Below are 25465 nucleotides of genomic sequence, written 5' to 3' on the forward strand. Positions count from 1 at the left end.
CCAGGCTTGGACAGGGAGGACAGATGGAGTGGCTGAACAGGATAGAAAAGGGGCTTTTGCTCTCTGGAAATGTTTGGGCTTCTCGTTTTGTTGTCAAAACTCAGTATTTCATTTGCAAGCTGCAAGCTGGTTATTTGCTTCAAGCTGATCAGGGATGTGCGTCAGCATGAAGGGCATCATCAAGGAGGTGAAACACTGAAGGTCCAGGCGTGCAGAGCGCTCTGGGATGTACTGTTTTTATCATCCGTCAAACGGTTTTCCAGTGGAAACTGTTCCCTTGGAAAACATCTGAGCAGCTGTAGAAAGACTCGATGGCTGAGCTGACGCAGAAGATGGGGCTGCCAGAGAAATCCGATTTCAAACCCATAGGAAGGGTTGTTAGAAATGTCAACAGAGAAGTTGGGAATATGGGAAAGGCAGATGGTGGTCGTGATGGAGGACCTGTGGTCTCTGGTGTGCTGCTCAACAGGACTGGAGGCAAATCCAGTGCCTGAAGCCCTTTTGAGGAGGAATGGAGGAGAAAAGCAAAAGGATCTGTTTGGACGCAGCAGATCGCTCCAGCACCTGGCTGGGGTTCAGCTCGGGGTTTGGAGCCCGTAACGCAAGAGACCAGCTGGAGCGTGATGTATGGCCCTTCCCCGCAGAGATGACTTACAGCTCTAACGTCTGGGATTCCCGTCTCACGGGAGGCTCTGAAATTATCCATGCCCTGGCTGGAGAGAAGCAGAACCTGCTTTTTAGGGAAGGCATCGGTGTTTTTAGGAATTAAACCAGAACGTTTCTGATTTTCATTGCAGCGGCAAAGTCTTCGAAGGAAAAAGGATATGAAGAATGAGCTTTTTTCTGAGAAATTCCTAGGTTTACATATAACTACTTCTGCTCAACTTTTTATGGTCTGTCTTGTCTTGGTGTCCTGTGCATAAATCTTTCTTTTTCTAGCTATTAGCAGATGTGATTTTAAAGATGTATATAAATACACCCTTACCGCTGCTACCAGGTGGTTGTTCCTCTGCAATTTCAGGAAAGGCTTTTACGTTCTGGCAGTCACTTTTAGCACGGTCCTTCTGAACACACACACACGTGCATGTGGATGGACCCTGGAAATCGGTAGCAGCAAAATGCGATGCCAGTGTGACTTATAACGCAACCATTTAATTCAGAGCCGTTAGGAAGGTATTATTATCTTTCTCAACCTTAAATCGTACCATTTGAGATTGCGAAGCCACGCGTGATGGAGCAAAGCGGAAAGTGCTTACGACGGCTTGCTTCGCTTTTCATTTTCCATTTTGGTAAAACCTTGAAAAGGAATATTTAGCACTTATGTGCTTGTGTCTCTGAGTGCTCTTGTCTTGATCTGGGTCGCTCAATGGATTCTTGATTCTTTAAAAGTTGACGGTAGGCTTGATTGTGCTCCAGCTCGCTGTGACTGGTGAAGTGATTCAACGAGAAATATTTTTAAATGTTTTGTGTTCAGCTGCAGCTTAGAAGCTTTAATTTTCTGGCTGTGATAGTTGATGCAGCGACAAGTTCAGATCTGATTAGATGATTTTTGTATTTGTTTTTATGGGGAAAAATATGTTTAATGCCAAATATCAACCACCACCAATTTTTTTATTTTTTTTTTAAATAAACACCAGGAATTTTTCGTCACTTTGCTCACACTTTCTCCAGTAAACACCTCTCTCCTCCCCAGCTGGAACTGGCGAGGGCTGACTGACCATACGGCTGCTGTTTCCAGCCTCTCCCGTCTCTTCCACAGGGACCCTTCTTCCACCTCTTCCGACCTGGACCTGCGCTCCGCCTGGCTGCACTGCATTGCTCCAAAACACGTTCCCTAAGATCAAAGACCGCTGCTGTGGGGTTTTTAACCAAAAAAAAGGACAAGTATTTCAGAATATATCAACCTGCATTTTTTTCCTGTCATCTGCTGCCTTCGCTGTTTCCTCATTGCATTTTTTCTTTGCTTGTAAATCCCCTGTGTGGAATTGGTCCCGATTCCCCAAAGGCTGCCCGTGCCCTCTCCATCGCTGGTGCCGTAGCCGGAGGAGCAAGGTCTGCAGGTCTGCAGACAGGCTTGTTGTGTCCGCAAAATTAAGACCTGCCGTGATTTTTTGTCCTGGTTTAAGGTATGCACGTATTGATCTCACATCTGTAAATCCCACCGTTATTTTTTACCGTGTGATATATACCAGGCTTCTGAAGAAATCCTGCCCTTTTGAGGGCTCCAGCCCACAGTTTATAGCTCTGCTCACCAGGAAAAGCATCCAGATTTTTAGAGACGGGTTGGTGTTTTGCTGCTGCAGCCTCGCAGGAATGAGGTGAGGAGAATTGGCGATGCCCACGCACCGACCTCTGCCTTGTTACAGAAACCTGCCACTCTCGTGCTCGGCGTCTTTGGCTGCTGGCGAGCTCCAAAGCCACCGTACGTGCCTGGCTGTGACACTAGCAAAGGGATGAGCAAGGCTGCAACACTGATCTTCAAGCAGAGGTCCCTGCTGATACAGGAGGTCCTGCCTGAGCTCATCTCCAACCTTCAAACTTCTCCCGCTTCAGCTGGGCTTAAATTCCTCAGATTTTAATACTAGAGTTGTGCAGTAGGTTTTATCTTCTGCTTCGGTGTCCTGCTGCACTGAAAGACCTTGGCTAAATTTGCGGTACAGGTTTAAGTGTGGTTTGCAGTGCAGTGTTACAGAAACGTCCTTTGAAGGTCACTGGCAGCCCTTCAGCGCTCAGCCTGCTCTTCCGTCTGCTCCCTCGCAGCGGGGGAACCTCGCTCCTGCCCCTTTTTCAGGTTTCTCTCTCTTTTTTTTAACTTGCTCCTTGTATAGTCAGGTAAATGAGAGGTGATAGAAAATTTTTTTCATCCTGAATGTAATTGCCAGCTTGAAGGGCGGAGGTAATTGCAGGTGGGTCATCTGGCGGAAGAGATGGTCCTCAGGACCACTGAGAGCTCACACGGGGTTGCCGGTGCTCTAAGGACTTTCTCAGCCATGGAGTGAGTTTTCTCTGGCAGCAGCTCTGCCTGCCTTAGAAATTCGTTATTAGTTTTCGTCTCTGCCTTACACAGCACGTGTTCCCATTGCGTTTCCTTTGCTTTAGAGCGAGGAGAAGTTCTTCAGTTTCCACAAAGGTTGACAGCTGCTCCGAACCTGTCACCACAGCAGCGGGTTGATGGGGGCGGACGGATGTTTCTCTGCAGGGTGGTGGTGGTTGCAAGGGCACTCTGGCCTGGGGAACCTGCTGGGCTTCTGGTTCAACTGGTGATGGGTAAGAACCTCCCTGCCCTTTCTCCCCACACCAGCCCCAGCCGAGCTGCGGAGGGGAAGCCCCTGCTCAGAGCTCCTGGCTGTGCCATGAGCACCCCAACACTTCTCCTGGTCTTACTGGAGGCTCCTGGTCTTAACTGGAGGCTACGTCGAAGGACTGGTTGCTTGTTGGGCTTTGGGCTACATGCTTGGTGAAGTGGCTGGCTCCCATGAAACCTGGCCGTATCAAGAGACACGTAGATGTGGAGAAACGCTTCTCCCAAGCTGTACAGTCCGTTCTCTGGTTCGGGAATGGCTTGTGCAGGGGGATGGGGAAGGAGAGGCTCTAGACATAATCCCAATTGCAATGCCTTGGGCTTTGAAATGATGACAGAACATTTTCCTGCTTGCATTTGTTCTCATTTAGCTACAGCTTGTTCACCAGGATGTTTTTCAAGGAGGGTCTGGTCAGTGTTGGCAAAGGAAAGTCTCTTATTTCCCAAGCATGCTTATCATTTTGTCCTTGACAACGATGGGAACTTTCGGCACTTTTTTTTTCATTTAGAGGCAAACATGAGAAAGCCTGCTTTTGCAGGCAGCATTGTACTGGTTTTCCTGTGCGCTGAATCACGCAAGACAGATAAAGTTTCCCCAAAATGTTGTTGGCTTTGCAGATGTTGGACCTGGGAAAGTTGGGTGGAAGGGGGAGGAGAATTAATATCTGAACTACGAACTGAACAAATCCTGCGGTTCAAATAAAGTACCTGCCATCACTTGGGAAAAAGTGTTTTGGTGTAGGGTGAACGACAAAATCTTGAGTATTTTAAACAGCTTCACAAATATGGAGAGTTCGTGGTCTGGAATTGAGCGGCATTGGTGGGGTGATGCTGCTTAACCACAGGCGTGGTGAGCGGTTCGGATCTCTAGGATAAAACGGAGGCTGCACGCAGGAGCAGTTGATGTTTGCCCTCTGCCCTCCCTTCATGTGAATATTGAGGGGGTTTAGGCTGAAGAACATCAGTCAGGAGCTCATGTTTTAAGAAAGATCTGTATTTTCATACGAGATTTTTTAGATGCTGATACCCTTTCACACAGGGGTTTGCTGGAGATGACGGTGCTTGTGGGGCAGATATAAAAAGCCTGCATCAGAAGGATGATGCTTAAATCTCCCGACTCTCTGGGAGAGTAAAACCTCCGTGCTACATACGCCCTTGAAAATTGCCTTTGTGTCTTCAGAACTTTGCTTATTTTCCATTTGGTTTTTGTTATCCATATGTGCAATCCAACTGGGTGTATCTCTGTACCTAGAGCAATGCCCGTTACTCGGTAAGAAGCGAGGACGTAAGCACCCTGCATAACTGACGTCTTCTGCTGTAGGGAGCTGAACTGTGGGGGAAACCGTCCCCTTGGAAGTGCTGGTGTAAACCTGATGTGCTGGTGTAAACCTGATGGCCGCAGAGGTGCCCGCGTGTTCTTGAGAAGCTGCAAGAACTAACGTCACACATCGGCACTACCCTTTGCAGTTTTCTTCTAGCGTCGTGGGGCAGTTTGGGAAGCGCGAGGGGTGGCCTCTTTGGGCTCGTCCCCTTGTTCCTAGCAGAGATTTCCCAAATATCATCTTGTCATAACAATAAAGGCTCTGTCCTGTTGATGGGACTTGTTTTCCTTAACCCTCAGCCAGCACGCCTACAGCGTTGTGCCGTATAAAACCGAACAGAATATTGGTATATCTTGCTAACTACGCACTCTAACTTTTTCTTTTGCTTACTGTCCATTAAACCTGGAAGTTTCGGCAGTGCTGCGGCACGGAGATGTGCTGGCATCCTCCTGGGTATGATGACTTGAGGGCACAGCACCCGCCAGCTGGCACGGCTGCTGTCCCCGACCTGGCCTCAAAAGGCAGACTGGATTTATGAAGGCAGTGATCAATAGTGGGGAAAACTCTAGAAGTGTAACCAGAACAAAATGCTTTGCAACAGCATTCAGGTTTTGGCTGCTGTCCTCCTCCTGATTTATCATGCACAAAAAAAGCCGTTCCTACCTGCAGAGTAGAAAGCAACTCAAACGCGATGTATTTTTACGCCCAGCAAGAAGCACTGGCTGTGTATTTCAAGGAAATTAGAGCGTCAGCAAGAAGGAAATTTGGTGCCTGAATGTGGCTTTTAATTTGCAGTGTTAAAAATCCCCCAATCCAGCATGCGGTCTTGGTGTGAGCCTTGTACCTGGTCCGATGTCCCTGACAGAAATAAAGTCATTGGTTCTATGAGGTTGAGGATGGGTTGGCTTGAAATTTTCCTTTCCCCTCTATTACAAATGGATGTAGGAGAAAGTCTGCTCGCTTGCCTTTTCCTTAGGATCATCTGGGCTGCAAGCAGAACTGCCGCATCCGTGCAGCTCGGTACTGTCACCAGGGTGGGACTTTGTATCCTCCGTGGTCACTTGACTGGGACCGCACCGAACGCTCTCAAAAGCACTTACGAAGATGGTGATTCCGAACGTGTTTTAATGACTATGCAACGGCCGAGTGTTGAGGTGCTCTGTTCCAGGGACTGAAATTTCAGATTTCCTGTAGCGTGTGCACTTACTCTCTTACTTTGGCTAGTGTTTTGTGGCTGCCATCCACTGAATCCAAAGTCTCTTGTGTAGGATTTCCCGGGATTTGGACCTTTCAGTACATGTGGAGCACTGGTTTGTTATACTGGAAGGCAGAAGGATGCAGCTGGTTTCCATTTGGGAGCTTCCTGCAGGAGCGTGCTTGTTGAGCAGTGATGCTGCGGGGCTCGGAGATTAATGCTCGTGTTTCTCTTTCCCCAGAGATCATCGACGACCTCACTAACCTGGTGGAAAACACAGACGACAAGCTTCGGAACCAGACGCGGCATGTGAAGATGGTGGACAAGAAATCAACATCCTGTGGTAGGAAATAGCTTGAGCACAAATCCTGCCCTGGTATTAAACGATGAGAAAGCAGTCTAGCGCTCAGAGGCTGTGCAATGTGCTTCCCTCAAGGACAGCGGCTGCTTTTAAAAACGTGAAAAACCGCCTCTCCAAACTCAAATCTGTCTTCTGCTGCTGCGTGTTAGCACAGTTCACTTCCTTAAGTTGACTCTGGCGTTGCACGATATTCTGATTGGAAATTGTAGAGCTGTATGGAATGAGTGTGATACGTGTTAATTAGGTTTAAAACAACTTGCTCCCAGCTCTCGCAAACCGGTCACGGCCGGGAACGATGCCACAGGGACGTTTTTGGTGGGGTCCTGTGTTCTCAACCAAGTGGCATTCGCAGACTGTGGGATATGAAATCCTCGCCGGTGACTCTTCCAGCCAAACTGGCTTCCCTTTCCATATAGCCAGAGGGAGGTTATACATCTCAGGGGAGTGAAGGCAGGTTTCCTCCGTAGCGCGAGGAACTGGGGGTTTGATAGCAATGACTGGGAGGATGCTGTGGGCGACGGCCGGAGACGTCTGTGTCTTGGGGGATGAGTGACACGAGGAGTGACGGGGGGAGCGTGTCTGTGGGGAGCGGGTGGTAGAGACACCCTTCTGGAAATGGCATCTCCACTTTTGGTGTCCGTGGTTCATTTTTGGCACTCTGAAGGACTCAAAATGCTAACAAGAACAACTGCTCTGTAGAAATGTGACTTACAGCCAGATGTTAATGAAATTTGGCTTACGTAGTTTAGTATAGAGACAGTTGAGAGCTGACTCGGTCACACATCTGGGTGGAGAGAAGGTTTCTGGCTGGTGGGGAGTTTTTCTTCTGCACAGTGATGATCTAGCAGCAAAAGTGACCGAGCTTGGACTGGCAATGAGACATTTTTCAAGCGCTGACGATATATTTCAGAGATTTATTTGGTTCTTCATCAGTGATAACTTTTTGAAAGCTTGGTTGATGTAGGTTGATGAAAACCTTTGGTCTCTTCTGGAGGTTGAAGTTGACTTGTCAGAGGCATTTGTCTCCGATTTCTCTTGTACCAAATATGGACAGAATTAAAGGCGTGAGTGCTGAGTTCAGGACTGATTTTTTAAATTTTAGATCTTTAACGTTGACGCAGGATGCACGTGAATGATGCCGAGTACCCCTGTGTGCCTTCGGATTTTCCCCTTGATTCCCGTGGTTTCCTTTTCTGCGTAGGCAGGCAGTGAATCCCGTTTCAGACAGGACAACCTCTCCCTCGGTCGGTATTTCTCCCCCTTTTCAGGTCCCTCATGCAAATGCAGCCCCCAGACAATGTTGCCGGATAATGAGCCTGTCTCTTTAACTGGGAAACCCATGCTGGCTGCGCTGGGGAATTTGAGAGGAGGAGGAGGAGGAGGAGGAGGAGGATGGGAGAGGCGAAGGCTGGGAGGATCCAGGGCTGGATTCCTTGGGGGTGACCTCTCTCACCCTTTCCACATTGAAAAACATTTTTCTGCAAGGGGTGGTGAGAAGCGCTGCCTCTCGGTGCCTGTTCCCTCTGCTCCAATAGGTCTTCCTGTGTTTGCATAACAATTTGGGCATATGTAAACACGATATTGCCTCAGATAGCTGTTCTACTCTGCCTGAGCATGAGTTTTAGAACAATAATGCTGGAAGACGCAGGCTTTAATGACATTCTTCCCATCCCTTTTCCACCCTTATCCCTGGCGCTGAAAGTTAACTAGTATATTAAGATCAGAAAAACCCTCCGCGTACGTACAATTATTCCTTGCACAAAGCCAAGCAGCGGGAAAACTGGCACCTGCTAGGTAATTTTTTCAAAGTGCTTTCTTTCCCTCCTCCAGCATTTCATTTGAATTGATAAAATCTTCAGTAACTCTTTAGTTTCAGCACTTTGGCTTTAAACCGGGGTGAAGTGCTCAGTCTTCCCCCTCGCCCACCCCTTCCTTCCCCGGGGACGCAGACGTTTGCCTGGACCCGGCCTCCACTATTCCAGCGTGTGCCTGTTTTCATGTTTTTGCCTCATTTTTGAAATCAGGATGTCTTTTTATTTTTCTGATGAGTGCCTGTACTGGAGCCACTGGCTGTGGATACAAGCGGAGCAGCCTGGCATGAATAGTGGAATAATCACCCTTTTACGAGCAAGAATGTAACGCATTAATGGGTGTGTCTTTGTTAGCAGCCAGTATAATAATAAAATCAAAGTATTGCTGATGAAATCCAACTTTAATCAATATTTCAACGTCTCGCTCTCATGCAAATATCGTTTCAAGCTTTGGAGGTCGTTTCCAGCGACCGGCATGATTGATGTGCCGGCCGGCCGGCCCTCGGCACGGGCATCGCTGGGTGTGGAGGCGACGCGGAGAGCAGCGTCCGCGCCTCTGGCCGTACGCAGCCCTGGCAGAAACCTCCAGGTTGTTTCGGGTGGGTTGTTTCATTTGCAGCTTATTTTCAATGCCGTTTCTCTGGCTGACTCAAGAGCCGTTGACAGTCCCACCCCTTGCCTCTGCCCGACGAAGGCTGTCCCGGTTGCAGCCCGTCTCCCTTGGTGGCCCCGGGCAGCCCCACACTGGTGTCAGTGGGAACTCCCAGGGACTGCAGCGGCAGAATAATCATGGGATATACTCAAATCTGCTGCATTTCTGAAATTATTGTTGAAAATCATCAGTCAACTGCAGACAAACGTTTGCACGCTGCTTGGCATTGTTTTATTTCTTCCCAGCGTACGCAGGGCGTTTAGGAGGGATATTAGGGCATATATATTTCTTAGATTTCAGAAATTCGTGTTGAGCTTTCACCAAAATGTATGTGCAAATCGTTCATCAAACGTTAGGCTGCCTTTACCAAGTGTCTGTGTGCACAATCCTGACTTTCCAGTTTTACACTGGTTCTCTTGGGTTTGTTTGTCCCCACTCTCTCCCAGTTTCCAAACCTTTGGGGGTTTTTTTTTGTGTAGGTTCAGTAAGCATTTCTTGCTAACTTTTTTATTAGAATTAGAAATGTAGAAATTTTAACCATCAGAATGTCCTCTTAAGAACTGCATTGAAAAATAAGCAAAGAAATGGAAGTATAATTGTGGTTGAGATGCGAGGGGAGAGGGGGGAAACAAACTTTCCCCAAACCAACCCTTGAGCTGGGACAATCTGATGATACGGCAAATGCCACAATACCTTAAAGACTGACTCCTTCAGTATTTTTGGCTTTCCTGGGTAGAGATAGCCTAACTGCCATCCCACCCATTCCGATTCCAGTTGGAAAAAATTTCCACATTTTCCAAAAATTTTCAAAATTTCCAATTTTGGAGGGGAAAAAAAAAAAATTAAAGGTGGTTTCAAGCCAAGGCGTGTGATGCATGGAGTCAGAAATGTTCTGCAGGTCCTATACGATGGACTGGGGGCGGATCCGGGGGATCGGTGTGGTCCTACTCCTGATCCTACCCAAGTCGCTCTTCTCGCTGGCTCTCCCATAGCCGAGGAGGAAGGCTGGTTTCCTGGGGCAGCAGCAGAGAAGGTTGTGACTTTGTTATATTAAAGGCTAAACACAAGCAAAAAAGGGAAAAAAACCCAAACTCTAATTTCTGGCAGGCGTGTCCATCCCCTTCCAAGCAGCGCGAGGGAAGCAGAGCGTGTCTCTGCAGGTGCCTCCCTCTGACCTTTCAGATGAAGGAGGAACATGAGAAGCAACCACCGACCGTACCCTGCTGAGCCACTGTCTGTCCCCTGTAAAATAATACACAATCGCAAAGTGGCGGCTGAGCAATTTTATTTTTTTTTTTTTTCCCCGTCTTTCGTTTTCTCCTATTCCACAAGATGGCATTGCAATCTAATCGCCTCCCTCCGGCCCCAGGTAGAGGAGATGCCAAAAGCAGGGTGCAGACTACGGTAATGTTAGTCGGTACCAGGTAGGTTTTTTTAATCTTAGCAAATCACCAAAATACCTGAATTAAAGACAGAGCTTTGCCAAACCTATTAATTGGAGTTTTTGGACGGTTTAATTTGTTTTAAAACAGAGTAACTTGGATTATATAAGGTTTCCTCTAGAAAATAATGATTCATGCATGCTGGGGCCTTTTCCTGCCAGATTCTACGATCGTTCTGTTCTAATTATGGTTATTTTTGCCATGGATTTAATTTGTTTTATAAATTATGGATGGCAGTTACTCAGGTTTGTTCCTCTGACGTACGCTGTGTGTTTAGATGAGCAAGTCCCCATCCGTTATTTTTTTTTCTCAGTGGAGAAGCTGGTGTAGTGTGCCATTAAATCAACCTTTCCTGCAATCTGACTCTCGGAGAGGTTACACCGATATTCCTCCCCAGCGCTGCTCTGACAACTGCCCTGGCTCCAAGTCACCTGTCCGTGCTGCTTCAGGATGAGTTGTCTTGGCCTGGCAAGTTATATATTTCCCGGATTTTTAATTTTTTTTTTTTTTAATTTTTTCCCCTCCTTCGCTTTCTTCCATTTTAAGCAATTACATGTTGAAAAGTTTGTTCTGTTACCCCTGCAAGAAAGCTTTGAAAAGAAACTTTAGCGGAAGAGCCATGAATCTGTTGGTTAAACTGGGCTCGTCGCCGCTGTCACCGCTGTCTTAAAGGCATCGGCGCTTCCACCCTCCCAGGACCAGAGGGGCAGCTGCTGGTCATGGAGCAGAAGATGGAGTTTCATCTGGGTTTTTCTGTCTCCTCCTCCCCTTCTCCTACAGAACCAGTCTTGCTACCTCATGCTGTAGTTATCACCTGCGCTCCCTGAAGTGTTTTCTTCCCCTCGTACAGCTTGTTTTCCTTCACCGGGAGAGCGCGGGTTAGGTCTGCCGGAGGTGAGCCTGATTTCGGGAGGAACCGATGGGTTTGCGGCCCCGTTGCGCCTGCGTTCTTCCTCCCACCTTGCCCCACTGACTTCTGAACCCCGTGGCTAATTGAAGCTGAAATTAGTTGGAGATAGAGGTCACAAACATAAGAAGTAACTACAAGCTTACTTGGGCATGTATCCTCATTAGAGAGACCCAATTAAGGGCTCCGTTGAGGCGGGGGAGGCGGGGTGAGCTCAAGTCTCATTAGACAGCAGAGAAGCCTCAGAGCAGATTAGCTTAGGGACATAGTGGGAAATGTGGCTTCATTAATTATGTTAATAGAACAACTTTTAAACAAACAGGTCCAGTAATTTCGGCACGGTGCTACTCGAGGACTTCTGGTTCGTTTGTTCTCTTGCCGTCTTGTTTCCCCATAGTATGAAACACTTCTCCTCTGCTTCGTTAGCTCTGAGCCCCCGAGGAGCAGGCGAGGAGCTCAGGGGATGACCAAGGGTGTGAAGAAGCATCCCAAAGGGTGCTTTCCCGTTCGGCAGTACACCGAAACCCGGTCAGCCGTGGTGCTTAGGTGATGCTGTTGCTGGTGGCGTGTGCCCAGCAGCCTGGTCCTCACTCCCCCGGTGCCTCCGTACCCGCCGGCCAGCTCGCGCCCTCTCTGTGCCTCCTCCTCCTCCTCACACGTGCTGTACTCACAGCTTAAGTATTTGGCTTGAAATTGCTCATGCTGAGATGTTGAAATGGATTCAACTGATGAAAGAACTTGGACCTGAGCAGTTATAAACTTTTTTTTTTTTTAAAAAACCACGTGTTTCGGAGTTGCTTTACGAATTTCTTCCCAGGTGAGGAGCACGGCCTTTCCTGGTGGTGTCGGCTCTGTGTGTGTTTAGCAGGAAAGGACGGGAAGAGCCTTCTGGGTCATAGGATCCCTTCAAGATAAATTTCTGAGAACAAGCTTGTTTTTTCCCCCCCATTACTCCTATTGGAAGGCTGCAATGGTCATAAACTTATTTCCAGCCTGGACTTGTCAGGGATACTTCATGTTGCCCACGTGCAACCCTTGTTCTGGTGTCTTGAATAGTTCTTTCCCCCTTTTTATTTTATTCCCCCAAATGCGTGTGTCTAAGAGATCACCCAGTGTTCCCTCCCGGCTTCCGTTTTGTGGGCTGAACAAGCATCTTTACATTTTAATCTCCTAAATTAATCTCTCTGTTTTCTGATAAGCCCTTTTTTACACTTCTTTTTACTTAAACTTTTTTTTTTAATCAGAAGAACCGACTGCAGCGTCCCCGGAGCCTTCTCGCACTGCATTGTCCACCGGCTTTAACGCTTCTCTGGCTGCTGGAAATATTTCACTTACAGCGTGTTGGTGCCTCAGTTTTGTTCTGAGCTGTTTGCTTGCGCCTTTCTCATTCTTGAACATTTTCCACCTGAGTTCATTTTCTTTCCAACTCATAGCAGAAACTATTGTTTGTCCCAAGTGCGTGGCTTCCTCTTTCATCCCCTTGAATTTCAACCTCCCGCCATTCCTCTTCAGAGTTATCCATTTTTTTCCTGTATGCTGTCCCAGCTCTCCTCTGCGCCGATGCTGCTTTCCAACTTTGTGTCGTCAGCAAATTTCATTAGCACACTTACTTTTTCTGCCAAGGTCATTAATAAAAATATTTAATAAGATCAGTCTCCTGACCATTCCTTGAGGAGCTCCACTGGTGACCTCCATCCATTCTGATCCTTCTTTCAACACTGCTTCGCCTTTCACCAGTTTCCTGGCCTTACAGTTCTGCTAATCCCCATCATCTTCGTTTACTGATTTCCCACGTGGCACTGTATCAAGTGCTTTGCTGAAGTCTGCGTGGATGGGATCTATCACGCTTCCTTTGTCTAGAAAATTCATTATCTTACCGGGCTAACCTGATTAGCTCCGTTTGATCTGATTTCCCTTCAGGACAGTCCCATTGTTTTCTACCCTGTTTACCATTGAGTTTCATGTTCTAATTAGTGTTTCTTCAGCTGGCTCTGCAGCCTGCGTCCTGCTGAGGTCAGGCGGGCAGGCTCGGGGTTGCTCACATCAACTTCACCCGTTCCGCGGTGCAGTCGTGCGGATGCTGCGGTTCCTCTCCGGTGCTGGACACGCGGCCGCCACTCAGTCCGTGTAGTTTTGGGATATGTATCCCAGATAGCATCACTTTGAAGGGAAAGACCTGGATCTCTGTGCGCATCAGTCCTCCTGGCTTCGTTAACCAGCTTGTTTCATTTAATGAGAATTCGCCCTCTGGCAGTGAGACCCTCCAGAACCGCCGTGGCCGCCTCCGTCCTCCCACCAAGCCCTGGGTTGGCGAATTCAAGCAGCGGTCCCTGCTGTATGTGCGACTGGGGGGGGGTCTGCGCCTGTGTCACCTCTTCCCATGTGGCTTTTTCTGGCTGCGGTCGCCCCCAGAGTATCTCCCTGGCTAACTTTTGCAGATAGAGACACGAGCGGAGTGGTTCGCTTGAGGCTGCGCAGCAAGTGTAGTATAAATAAGGGATGGAGAGCAGTCGCAACCTCATCGGCGTAAAATGCGGTGTGGGAAAATCACTTTGCCGCGATACGCTGACAAGGGGTTTGCTTTTCAAGCGGCAGCGTCGATGCTTGGGCATCGAGGGCGCAAAATAATCAGCTGTTCGGTAGCTGCACCCTAACTTTACGGACACCCTGAATGATGGTAGAGGGAGCTGGAGAGTGGCATTGCCGGGACCCGGTTGTGAGACGTAAAGCAGGCACGGGTTCAAGTCTGAAGCGATGAAATGGCAACCATCCCCGTTAGGAGACAGAGTAAGGGGAGAGGGAGAAGGGGGGGGGCATGGAGAGGAGAGCAAAAGGCAGTAGACATCTTCTTAATTACATTTGCATATGCAGCTGTTCAAACAGACTGAACTTCATCAGTGCTTGTTCATACCTATCAGGAGATTTAGAGCAGCTGTTGTCAACCCACGTAGCGGGATTGTACAAATCTGGTGGTAAAATAAGCCCCTGGGCAGCCTGCTCGCTCAAGCTGTCCGTCACTCCAAAAGGGCAAGCAATTAGTTGTATTTGAATATTGAAAAAAATGGGAATTGTGTGAAATATCCAAGGGCGACTGCTTACAGCTTGGTTTCCAAGGGTACATGTTGCAGAATTAAATCATTAATTTATATTTCTGAAAATGGTGCTGAAATGTGTTAATTTGTACATTACCAAAGAGGCAGAAACTTGCCTCCTGCCTTTTTCTTTCCTAACGTGCTCAATGACAAAATAATTGCTCTACCCGGTCTGCAGTTGAAATACAACGGTGTTCTGGCTTGGGGATTTCGTGCCACGTTAAAACTAAATTAGGGGGGAAATCATCTGGGTTAACTGTTTGTATTAATTCTTACGACTTTAAAATTCTGCCTTAAATCTTTGCCTCCCAAATACCCAAGCAAGCCATTTCTAACCTCTCTTGATCTTGTTACCCTAAATCCACCCCAGCCAACGCTGCTGTCCTGAGCACGACGCTGCTGCAAACACGGAGTGAGGGTCCAGCATCTGGAATCCTGCTTCACAGGCCCCAGGCGCTCGAGGGACACAACAATACACGGAGGATGTGGTCAATGGAGAAATTAGTTCGTTAGGGACCAAGTGGTTATGCCATCTCTTCAGGGCTTTCTGAGATGCGCAGAGGATGTTGATCCCACCAGAAACTGGGTATATAAATCAACAGGGGCTGTGATCTCAAATCTTTTTTGTTTTGCAAAAATACATTAGGATTCCTGCAATCCTGCTTACCCTGGCTGGAAGAAAACTGTCCTCAGGGAAAGGGGAAGAGGAATAAGAGAGCCCTGCGCTTCTGAGGTTGTCAGGTCTGATGGGCGATGGCCAAAGTTTAAAAAAATAATTTAGTTAAGGTGGAAATCAGATATGTTCATGCAGCGTTCGTCTTGAAGCGTTGCAATGGCAGGCGTTACGCTTCCAGCAGGAGTGTTAATTAAACCATGTCGCACATCTGGGATTGGTGGTTGGGATTGGGAAAGCATATGGGAGCCGCGCGTTCGGTCGTGCCGACGAGCTGTGTCTGCAAGAGCAGTCGTAACCGGAGAGCATTTGTGCTCCAGTGCCGTGGTTGGTGCTGCTGAAACCAGCTTTGTTGGGTCGGGGCTGCAGGGCTCGGGTGGGAAAAGCCCCACGGAGATTTTCAGAAGCACCAGCAAGGAGCCGGGTTTGGGCTGGCGTGTAGGTGCCAAAGGGTGCTGAAGGGTGCCGAAGGGTGCCGTTTCACGTGATGGAGGGCAGCTAGAGCACCAGACCCGGCACAACCTCCTAGCAGAGGGCGAGGTGCAGTCGAAGGAGCGCCCGTAGCTACCTAACCTCCTGCTAGGACTCCAGGGGAAGAGCTTCTTCACGGACTTAAGCTTGTAAAAGATTGTGCAGCTACGGAAAAGGCAGTTTCAGATCTGGTAACGATGAGAGGGGTTGGACTCACTGCTACGAGCCGGTCCAAGAGTGCTTGCTGCCTCCAGAAGGTGCTCCACCACCCTCCGTCTGGTGGGACGTGCGGTCGCAGCCTGATTTGCTTCTCCAAACTCACGAGCATGTAAAGTAGGGTTTTAAGTCATGAGCTTAATAAAGCAGCCCCAGTTTTAACGCTGTATTTAAATGTAGTTTTTGCAGATTATGGTCCGTGACTTCAGCATCACTCTGACACGGCTTGAAGGTGTGAGCGCAGCCCTGGTGAACGGAGCCCTTCAGGTAGCGTTAGGGTGGGCTAGCTGTCTGCTTGCCCGAGGCTTCAGGTAGGTTTTGCATCCTTTGCTCAGCGTCAACGCTGCCGGATGTCGCACAGAGGTGACACACAGGGCTCACGTTGGTGCTGTCGTACCGGTGTTGGATCTGGGGCTTGCAGTGCCTCCTGAACCTTTGTGATAAAAGCAGAGATGTGTCGCTGGAGCGTCACACCTGACCGCGAGCCGCTTTGGACGTTGGTGGCAGCAACGCTTTCCTGTGCACGGATCTGCAGCAACAAAGTGGGATCCTCTGTTTCAATCTACAGCCTGTCTGCTTTGGAAAGAGTTTGTTTCGCTTTGGGGTTTGTTTCTGCTGCAGGATGATCAGCTTGTGCTGGTGACTCCGCTGTGAAATTCTGGTGAGAACCGGGGTTTGCAGATGAGTCGCTTGTGTCAGGTTGTGCCCCTCGTGGCTTTTGATGCGTTAGGGTTGTCTTGTACCACATCCCCACTTGGACTGTAACATGCAGTAGCTACTGGGTAATACTTACCATTTATATATAAAAAAATACAGCAGAACATTGCCTTTTGGCAAGGAAAGCAGTGCCAGTAGCTCTGTTTCAGTGGAAACTTCATTTTCCAAGCCACGCTTTCTAAAACCGCCTGGTTATTACATTTATCTGTGAGATGCGTTGGGAAACGTCGTAAAACTTGCCGCTGATTTGCTGCAGTAGCCTTTTGCAGGAGGTGCTGTAGGCTTGGAAATCGCCCTTAATTGTTGTCCCTGGGTCGTCGTCTGCCTGATAATTTAATCACGTTTATGGCTACGGTTCCTGGAGATGAGCTCGGAAGGGAGCGGTGCGAGGTGTCCCATGCGCTCTCCTTCCCAGCCCTCCTTGCAAGACTCTTCTATAGACATTTTCCCCTTGATTCTTCCTTTTGTCAGAAGCCTGAAAGAATACGCTTATTTTAAACTTGTTTCTCCTTCCATAGATGGACAGTTTTATACGATACAGACAGTGCCTGCTGTGATTTTTATGGCCTGTAGTTTTCTGAGCAAATGGGTTTGCTCACAAGTTGGCTGGGCTAAAATGACCTTCTCTTGTTCATTAACTGTCTGTTGAAAAATATGCGTGCCGTGGTAGTTATAGAGCCTTGATTGGGGTTATTTTAGGTGGTGCGGGGAGGTCTGGTCCTTTCCTTCCCTCCTCATTATCAAGCAGAAGCGACTGCTTAGGGTCTGGTTTATTTACCTAATAAACTGCCTCTTGTATCGTCTAGGAAATGCTCACATTTTTCAGCCCAGAAATCCTAGTAACAGGCAAACAGAGGTCTAGCAGTCAGGTCTGGAGAAACAACAAAATGAAGGTCAGCTAATATTGCTGTTATTCTCTTTCCTGGTGGCCATGACAGCAGGGGTGGTTTATTTGAAGATCCCAGACTCCAAGTCATTGCTTGCATTGTTGGTCCCCCGAGCATCAGAGGCTGTGCCAACACTTCGGGATATTAATGTATTCTACAGATCAGTGAATGAAGAATTCCTCCGCACTCCTTTCTTTTTAAAAAAAAAAAAAAGAAAAAAATCCTCTTCTCTCCCCTTCCCCCCTTCTCCCCGCACTTTGTTTGCCGTGGCTTTGTCTGCGGGATGTTGCCGGGCATTTCTAATGAGAAGGGGAAGAATTGCAGCGACGGGGGCCGGGGCGGTGGGCACGGTTCCCCGCTTCCAGCACCCATGGTGAAGCCGTTTCAAGGTGCTCAGGTGGGTTGCAGCTCTCATGGTGGCTGGGCATGCAACTAGCCGAGGAGGGGGAAGAAAAAGGCTCATTTTGGACACGTAACGCTCACTGATTTGCTTCCTCCGAGGAGAAAAATCCTACCCCATCACCCCCCGCGCGGGACGCGATGCCTCAGTGCTTCTTTAGTATTCCTCCCGGCTCCGTGGCCGCAGCCATCTCCCAGCCCACCCCGAGCAGCTGCTCAGAGGGGCAAAATTCAAGCAATTCCTGCTCCCGGTGACTTACTGCCGGGGAATAATTGGGTTCTGTTTGGGAGGAACATACAGCAACCCGGCCCCGACGATGGAAAAAGTACGGGGGAGCGGGGGCTTGGCGGGACAGATTTGCGGAGAGTTTCGCGGGGTTCAGTGGGAATAAAAGCTGATTTCATGAAGACACAATTATCTACTAATAATGCAATGGATCAGGGAAAGGCGTCTGAGCAGATTTTTTATATATTCTCCTTCCATAGCAGGAATTGTACTTAGATATTTTTTTTTTTTTAATATATTCTTTGATCCCTCATGGAAATGTTAATGAGACGAAAACTGCTAAAGAGCTCTCCAGACGCTGCCCTGCTTTGGAGAAGGGTGGACTGAAACGCAGACCCTCTGGAGGGCTTCTGACACACAAGCAGTCCCTTTGTTCCCCCCTCTATACCCCAGAGACATGCCTAAAATTGGAGGGAAGATGAGAGGAGGCTGAAGAGGCCGGGCTGAAGGCACGGCATTCCCCGTTTACAAGAGAAAAATCGTCGACCGGCTATTAAGGCGGCGGTTTGACGGGCAGCGCGCTGCCTGCGTTTGAAGTCCAGACTGAAGGTTCTCAGAGGATGTAAGTGGGATGCTTTTAGGCCATCTTTCACTTGGACTTAATTAAGAAACTCGCGGGCTTTGTCTGGAGGGGGACCCGTTAACGCGTGAAGCTCCGGCCCCCCCGTGAAGAGGGGCCGGGGCGGGAGGGGGCACGCACATGCACGCCGCTTTTGTGCCGTGTTGCCAAACTGCAGACAGCAGCAAGCGCGAGGCGGGCGTTGCCGGAGGTCAGTCCTCGTGCGCGGCAGCGAGCCCCCCCTCCCACGCGGACAGCCTTTCTTAGGAGCCCAGAGCCGGCCAACCTTCCTGTGCCGCCTGCGTGGGGAAACAAAAATAATTCGTGGGGGGTAAGGAAGGGTTTTGTACGCGTCCTGCAGCATCCGTCATCAGTCCTGATGGAGGGTCAGAGGTTACACCAGGGAAGGGCAAACACCGTTCCTCGAGGACCTGATGCCTCTGCGTGTATTTACGCGGGGAGGAATATTAGCTTTGAAATTTCATGGGCCGGCCGGGTGGTTAGCTGTCGGAGGGATGGCTTGAGCGGTGGGTGATGCTAATGGCCTGGGAAATCACCTAAAAGACCCGAACCCGCCCAAAGTAACGGGCTTGTTTTTGAGGTTGGGGTATAGCGAACGTGCCTGCCCTTGCCATCAGCACCCTGCTTGCCCAGAGCGGTTGCAAATAAACCCCACAGTCCTTTGTATTATTCATCGTCTCCAGATCTCTTGATCGTGATGATCAGTGCTGATTTGATCTCCTTTTAGCTGACAGCCAGAGAGAAGACTTTAACGCTAGCACGGGTAGGAGCAAGTTTTTTATAGTCTTTGCACTTCTGCCGGGCTTAACAAGCATCTAGCAGAGAGTTTCTTCTACTCCAGCCCTGTTGTGTGTCCAAGCCCCGTGGCCAACTGGGGTTAACTGGTTCTACATCCGTCGACTCCCGCAGACGTGGGGTGGCTTTTGGTCCCAGCCCGGTGGCCCAGTACTCTCGGTGCAGCGGCTGAAGGTGGCCTTTGGCGTGCGTCTGGAGAAGCCTCGTGTCTCTGCATCCAGACTGAAACACTTGGGCTTCATCGTGTTGCTCTGTTACTTTTTTGGAAGACTGCAAATTAACCCAAGGAGAAGCTTTGGTACCGTTTTGAGGTGGGAGAGGGAGGTGGTCGGGCTGATGCAGAGCCCAGACAGTAGTTTGGATGGATGCTGAGATGAGGGAACTTCTTGTGGATGTTGGAGAGCAGCAGCGAGGGCTGTCAGGGCTTGGCCGAGGTAGCTGGGGATGAGGACTTGGCAGCGGTGATTTGGGGGGGGGGGGGGGGCAGAGTGGGATGGGGATAGCATTCACCTATCAGGAATTTCTGTAAACTTTTCATTCCTCAGCTGAGGACTTCCAGGACGGTGGCTGTAATTCAGGTGTGATATCAGGTGATAACTGCTTTCTCTTGCCCCCCCTCCCCTGTGCTCCAGCACGGGAATCTGTAGTTCGTACTGGTATTTGTATCTTTGCCACTTTGCTTTGTCTCTTGCTTCTGGCTGCCCATGAGAACAGACGAGTTATTTTATACAACACGATGCCGTATCACGAGGGTTAGATTTTTAACAGACAGATTTGCATAACTCTCCCAACTCTGCCAAGTTCGATGAATTTGGAAAGTGTAAACTCTTCAGAACCAAAGAGATTCCCGGCTTTATTGCTTCTCCCTGCGCTTGGTGATTTTATTTAGCACTGTGGGTTTTTTTACTACTGCAGTGTTTATAATGTCTTTGGGGATCCCAGCAGACAATGTTGTGTATTTAGCTCTAGAGCATTAGCAAGGCGACAGTACTTCTGAAAAGTTTCGGAAAAGCACTTTATTAGAGCCAAAGTGACTCATTCCTGCTAGAGAAACAGCAAATGTTTTTCTGGCATTTAAATAAAATGCAAAAATATTAATTTCCCACCTTGATACTGAATTAAAGACTCAAAAGCGAGGGGGGGGGAAGCCTGAAGTTTAGGCCTTCTACAAAAACACTGCTAGTGCCAAATGATTCATACTGAGTGTTTTACAGCATGCTTTCAGGGGGAACGCAGCATTTTAAACAGGAACATTTCCAGTCTCCTGAGGTGAGAGGATTTGATTTCTTCTTGTGAATTTTGCGTTCTGTGCTTTCTGATTCAGAAACACTTTATTTGAGGGGGGTGTTTTGACAAGATACTCAAATAGCTTGGGAGCTGGCTAAATGTTTGTTTAAAGTTGATCTCCGGTTTTTGTTAGAACTTCGGGTTCAGATGGGAGATGAGGTGGAGAAGTGGATTTTCAGGCTTCACGTTGCACCTCAGCCCTTTGCTGAAATTAAAATTCTTTAATTTCTGTACATCTTTCCCAGTGTTGCTGCTTCTGCTTTACTGGTTACTTTGGCAATAACAACATTATTAATATTTCCATTGGACGTGTAGCTACTTTGCCATGTCCTCTATCCTACTTCCTACATAATTAACTGGTTTATGCTTGTTTACCATCACCTTTGGTATTTCAGAGATGCTCATTGCTTTGGTGGCTGAACGCAGAATAAATTCTGTTCCCCCATGTGCTTTGCTGTCTGCTTTTAAGCATTCATGTCATATTTGTGCGTGCATATTAGCGGTTAATGGTCTATGAGAGAAACTTTCTTGGAAAGGAATATCTGGAGTTTAGATCGGTCGGCCTTGACCACTGATGAAAAGCTGTTCCTGTGCTGGGATCCTCCGCTGAGACTTCTCTGCGACTGGATTTGCTCCAGCCCGGACTCTGTCCACTGAGCTGCTGTAGTGTGGAGCTACTTGATGGCTGTGGTGTAGTCTGTGCAGGAGGACAGTCATGCTTTAGGTCTTTAAAGTCTGCTTTATATAAAAGAGTTGGTGAATTTGGAAGCTTGCTCTGTTGCATGCTGTGTAAGTGCTGTTGAGATAAGGGAGGTTCACAGAATCACAGAATCACAGAATGGTTTGGGTTGGAAGGGATCTCAAAGATCATCTAGTTCCAGCCCCCCTGCCATGGGCAGGGACACCCTCCACTAGCCCAGCTTGCCCAAAGCCCCATCCAACCTGGCCTTGAACACTGCCAGGGAACCAGGGGCAGCCACAGCTTCTCTGGGCAACCTGTGCCAGGTCCTCAGCACCTTCACAGGGAAGAATTTCTTTCTAACATCTGATCTAAATCGACCCTCCTTCAGCTTAAACCCATTACCCCTGTCCTGTCACTACACTCCCTGATAAACAGTCCCTCACCATCTTTCCTGTAGGCCCCTTCAGGGACTGGAAGGCCACAATTAGATCTCCCTGGAGCCGCCTTTTCTCCAGGCTGAACAACCCCAACTCTCTCAACCTGTCTCCATAACAGAGGTGCTCCAGCCCTCAGATCATCTCTGTGGCCTCCTCTGGACTCGCTCCAACAGCTCCATGTCCTTCTTGTCCTGGGGACCCCCGAGCTGGACGCAGTACTGCAGGGGGGTCTCACCAGAGCGGAGCAGAGGGGCAGAATCCCCTCCTCGACCTGCTGGTCACGCTGCTGGGGATGCAGCCCAGGACACGGTTGGCTTTCTGGGCTGCCAGCGCACATTGCCGGTTGAATTCTGGTACTTGCTAATTGCATGAAATATTGAATTTTCTCTTGGGATGTCCAGGTGGCTTGGTCCCCTTGCGAAGATGCATGCTTTGTTTTGGCTGCCAGAGGAACCAAACGCTAGAGATCATCTGCCAAGAAGGAAGGAAGAGTAGAACTAATTTTCCTTTGCAACTGTATAAATGAGAAGGTCAAGGGGTGCTGATGGCTTTTTGGTGGTCATCTTTTGTCCTGCTAATTCTGGCAATAAGTAGATGGTTAAGTCATCAAAGGGCTTGGAATTGGGGAGTATTTAGATTTTAAATGGCTTAATAAGCTGAGCTGGTTGTGGCCTGACTGATGTGGTAGTGCCCAAAAGGGAGGTGCCGTGTCTGTAGGTGGGCACTCAGGTATTTTTATGGGTTATGACTGAACAAGTTTTACAACGTACAAGCTCCAGTCGTCTGCTTCCTTGCTTAATTTGGCAAGGTTCACAGGAGAGCCAAACGTGAGGTAAGGGGTAGTTTTGGCTCCTTTCTGCTCAGTGGCTGGTTTTAGTGGTGGTCTAGCTCACCTGAGACACCAAGTTGGCTCTGTAACTCCGAGATAGTGGGGCAGACCCCTGTCTCCTTTTAAAGCCTTCGTTCAGGATTAGTCAAGAACAAACTGGGGCATCAGGAAGGCAGGAAATACGTTATTTCTAGGCAGGCTTCCCATCTTTGTGGACTCGTGTGGCTGGTTCCGCCTTCCCCGTAGGGTTTGTGCTCTTCTGCCAAGGTTCTTGGAAGGTGAATGCTAAAAAAAGACCTCGTGGCCATAAGGGATGAAGGGAGGAACTGGGAGTAGCAGTGGAGCAATTGCTGTGGGGAGTTGCTCTCCTTTGCTGCCAGGCTGGTGCTGGCTCCGTCCTGCAGTGGTTGACCTGTCTTAGTAGCTCCTTAACATAAATATTGTCCATTGTAGAACAGGGCAGTGCTGTTGTCCCCATCCAAGTGCTGGTGGCTTGGCTGTGTCCAGGTCCTCCATGCCTGCCTGGAACATTGTCAGCCTGCTCTCGGACCACCTCAGCGCAGCGCTGGCTTTGAAGTGCTAGAGGAATTGGAGTTAAACCGTCGGATTTTGGGGACGTGATCCAGAATTTGTCATGCTTTGCTCAGATGAGCTGTGAATTGCTTCAGAGCGCCCCGTGAGGTAACCCTGCGAGGTAACCCGTCCATCCTTCCCAGGCTGCTCTGCAGAAGTGGCTGCTCGGGTGTTACGGCTTGGTTCCCTGACACAGAGGAAGGCACGTTCTCGTAATGCCACCTGAGGTCAAGGCATGGATGCGGTGGGCAAGAACAGCCCCTTGTCTCCTGCACTTGTCACGTGTAGAGTCTGAGATCTAAACACCCTTCGGGTGTTGCTTGCAGCCCTCTGCATGGAGACGCAGCAGGTCCAGACACAGGGATCCTGCAGGCTGGGAGCATGGGGGAGGCAGGAGGGCTGAGGACGACTGGAGAAGCTGTTCCTGGTGTTTACCAATCCTCTGCTGCTGCACATCAGCAGGCATCACCTGGGGGTTGGTAAGCTGATGCATTAACAGTTGAAGGTTATCCACAGATGTGTGGACGTGGTTGATGCTCAGCAGATCGGGACTTCCCCACTTCGTAGAGCCTGCTGGCGGGCTCCTTTCCTTGGTACTTTGCCGAGATGACGTGAACCGCCCTTTGCGGCGATGGAATACATCTTAGTCACTTCATCTGTGGCTTGGTAACCCCAGCGTTTTCCAAGGTGGCTCCCAAGTGCACCCATCACCGCTGTTATATCCTTATACTTTCCTTCTTCATAGCTATCGTACCTCTCGCGGCTTTCTGAGAAGATTAGCCCTTCTCATCGGGTCAATCATCTGGTTTTCTGCAGTTCTACCAGGGCATGGAACAGTCCCTTGTGGTGGAGTTTCCTTTGATCGAACCAGACTGCACTTCAGTAGTCCTCAACTGTCTAACTTCTTGCATAAGAGACTTTATCTGAGAGATATTTTTAAAGACATTTCTTTGATAAAAATACCTCAGGTAGGAGGGAGAACTCTCAGCACACTCTCACCTTCTCCAGCGTGACGGGGTTACGCCCTTTACTTTATATAGATCAAGAAAATAGAGAATTTGTAATTCTCTAGATAATGGAGGGTTGCCGAATAACGCTGTATAGACTCGAGTTAAACTAGGAGTCTTTTAAAAAGAAAACGTTATAAAGCTACGTCTGAAGTTTCTGTGGAACAGCCTCTCCCAGAACCTGCCGCTACCAGCAGTGCTCCTCACAAAATGTCATCAGTGGGGAAAAAATAATGTTTGCTGCCTGTTTACCCAGTACTCCGGGCAATTAATTTCCCAACCTCAGGCCGTGTAGCGTGGCAGGTCACGGTGAAGTACGTAGCTAGGCATCGCCCGTCTACCGCGAGGGCAGACGGACGCAAATTGGGGAACTTGTCGTCTTAACTCGCTCCTGCAGCTTCCTGCAGAAGGCACAGGCCGTTTCCCAGCCCTGTCACGGCAGCTGGCTCTCTTGCCACAAATCTGATTTTCTTTAATTTTTTTTTCCTCTCGCGGATTGCAAAAGCTGCCGTCCGCTCTGTCAGCGCAGATTTATTAAAGCGCGTGACAGAAAACTGCTGGGCTCTTATTTGCAGAGACCCCTCTGCAGTCCCTGGGCGCTACTGTTGGCAGCGCTGCGCGCGTACAGCCGCAGAGCGGCGGCGGCGTTACGGTTTTTAATGCGTGTGCCGATGACGGTGCTGGTAGCATCGTTGCTTCAAAAGTGCTGATGGTTCTCTGAAAACAAAACAAAAAAAAGAGTCGACGTAGTGGTGAACTGCTGAGTTACTAAACGCCGCTGCAGCTTTTTCCCCTGTAAAATTTTAAACAGAATCTTCCTTTTATTTTGCGGGGGGGGGAAGGTAAATGAAAGTTCGTTGGGAAAAGAATGTTTAATGCTGCCAGAGGAGGTTCTTGATTGCGGTCGATCCTGAAACTGGTAATGAATGTGCGCTACCAGGGCCTGGGGATTTGGCGTATGAATTTCCCAGGGTCTAATCATCTCATAAGGCTGCAGAGTGTGACTCCTTCCCCAGTAATCTACTTAACTCAGTAATTTACTCCTCCTTTTGCCTTGCCAGGAGAATGAATCTCACAGGTTGTTTGCATGACAAGTAGCTCGGGATTGTCTTGAGTCTTTGAAGAAGATGCTGGGAGTTAATTGTAGCAGCTTGAGTTAATGGTTTCCCATGTTCGGTGGCAGGCTGGTGAGGAGCCGAGCTGGAGAACGGTTTTTATGGGGACTACGATTCTAGGCCGCGCCATGTGTTTTGATAGCTATAAGGCTGAAACAACAAAAATGTTTTTCCTTCCAAAGGATGTTTTTCTCCACTAAAACTAATCTCGGAGGAAAATTATGTTTGGTAGTTCGAGGATTATTGGATTTGCAGATAGAAACTGCTGTGGTAATGGCAGCTACTGACTGATGACCAAAGCAGCTAACTGGGGGATGTTTCTTGGCGGTTGATCATACTAAAAAGCTCCACTCAAAATCTTTAAAACCACAGTGGACAGTGGTTAAAAAAAAAAAAAAAGGTTGCTAGTGAGCAAAAACTAATCACTG

The 25465-nt window shown here is 48.7% G+C and overlaps 1 protein-coding gene across 1 annotated transcript in view; it reads left to right on the top strand.

Moving 5' to 3' along the window:
- STX8 (syntaxin 8) overlaps positions 1-25465 on the top strand; it is a 103648-nt gene that overhangs the window by 59734 nt on the left and 18449 nt on the right. Inside the window, exon 7 of the mRNA XM_054846762.1 lies at positions 6060-6161. Coding sequence (XP_054702737.1) covers positions 6060-6161 — 102 coding nt within the window. The remainder of the gene's footprint in view (positions 1-6059; positions 6162-25465) is intronic.

This window comes from Grus americana, chromosome 18, assembly GCF_028858705.1.
Source record: "Grus americana isolate bGruAme1 chromosome 18, bGruAme1.mat, whole genome shotgun sequence".
In the NCBI taxonomy this organism is placed as follows: domain Eukaryota; kingdom Metazoa; phylum Chordata; class Aves; order Gruiformes; family Gruidae; genus Grus; species Grus americana.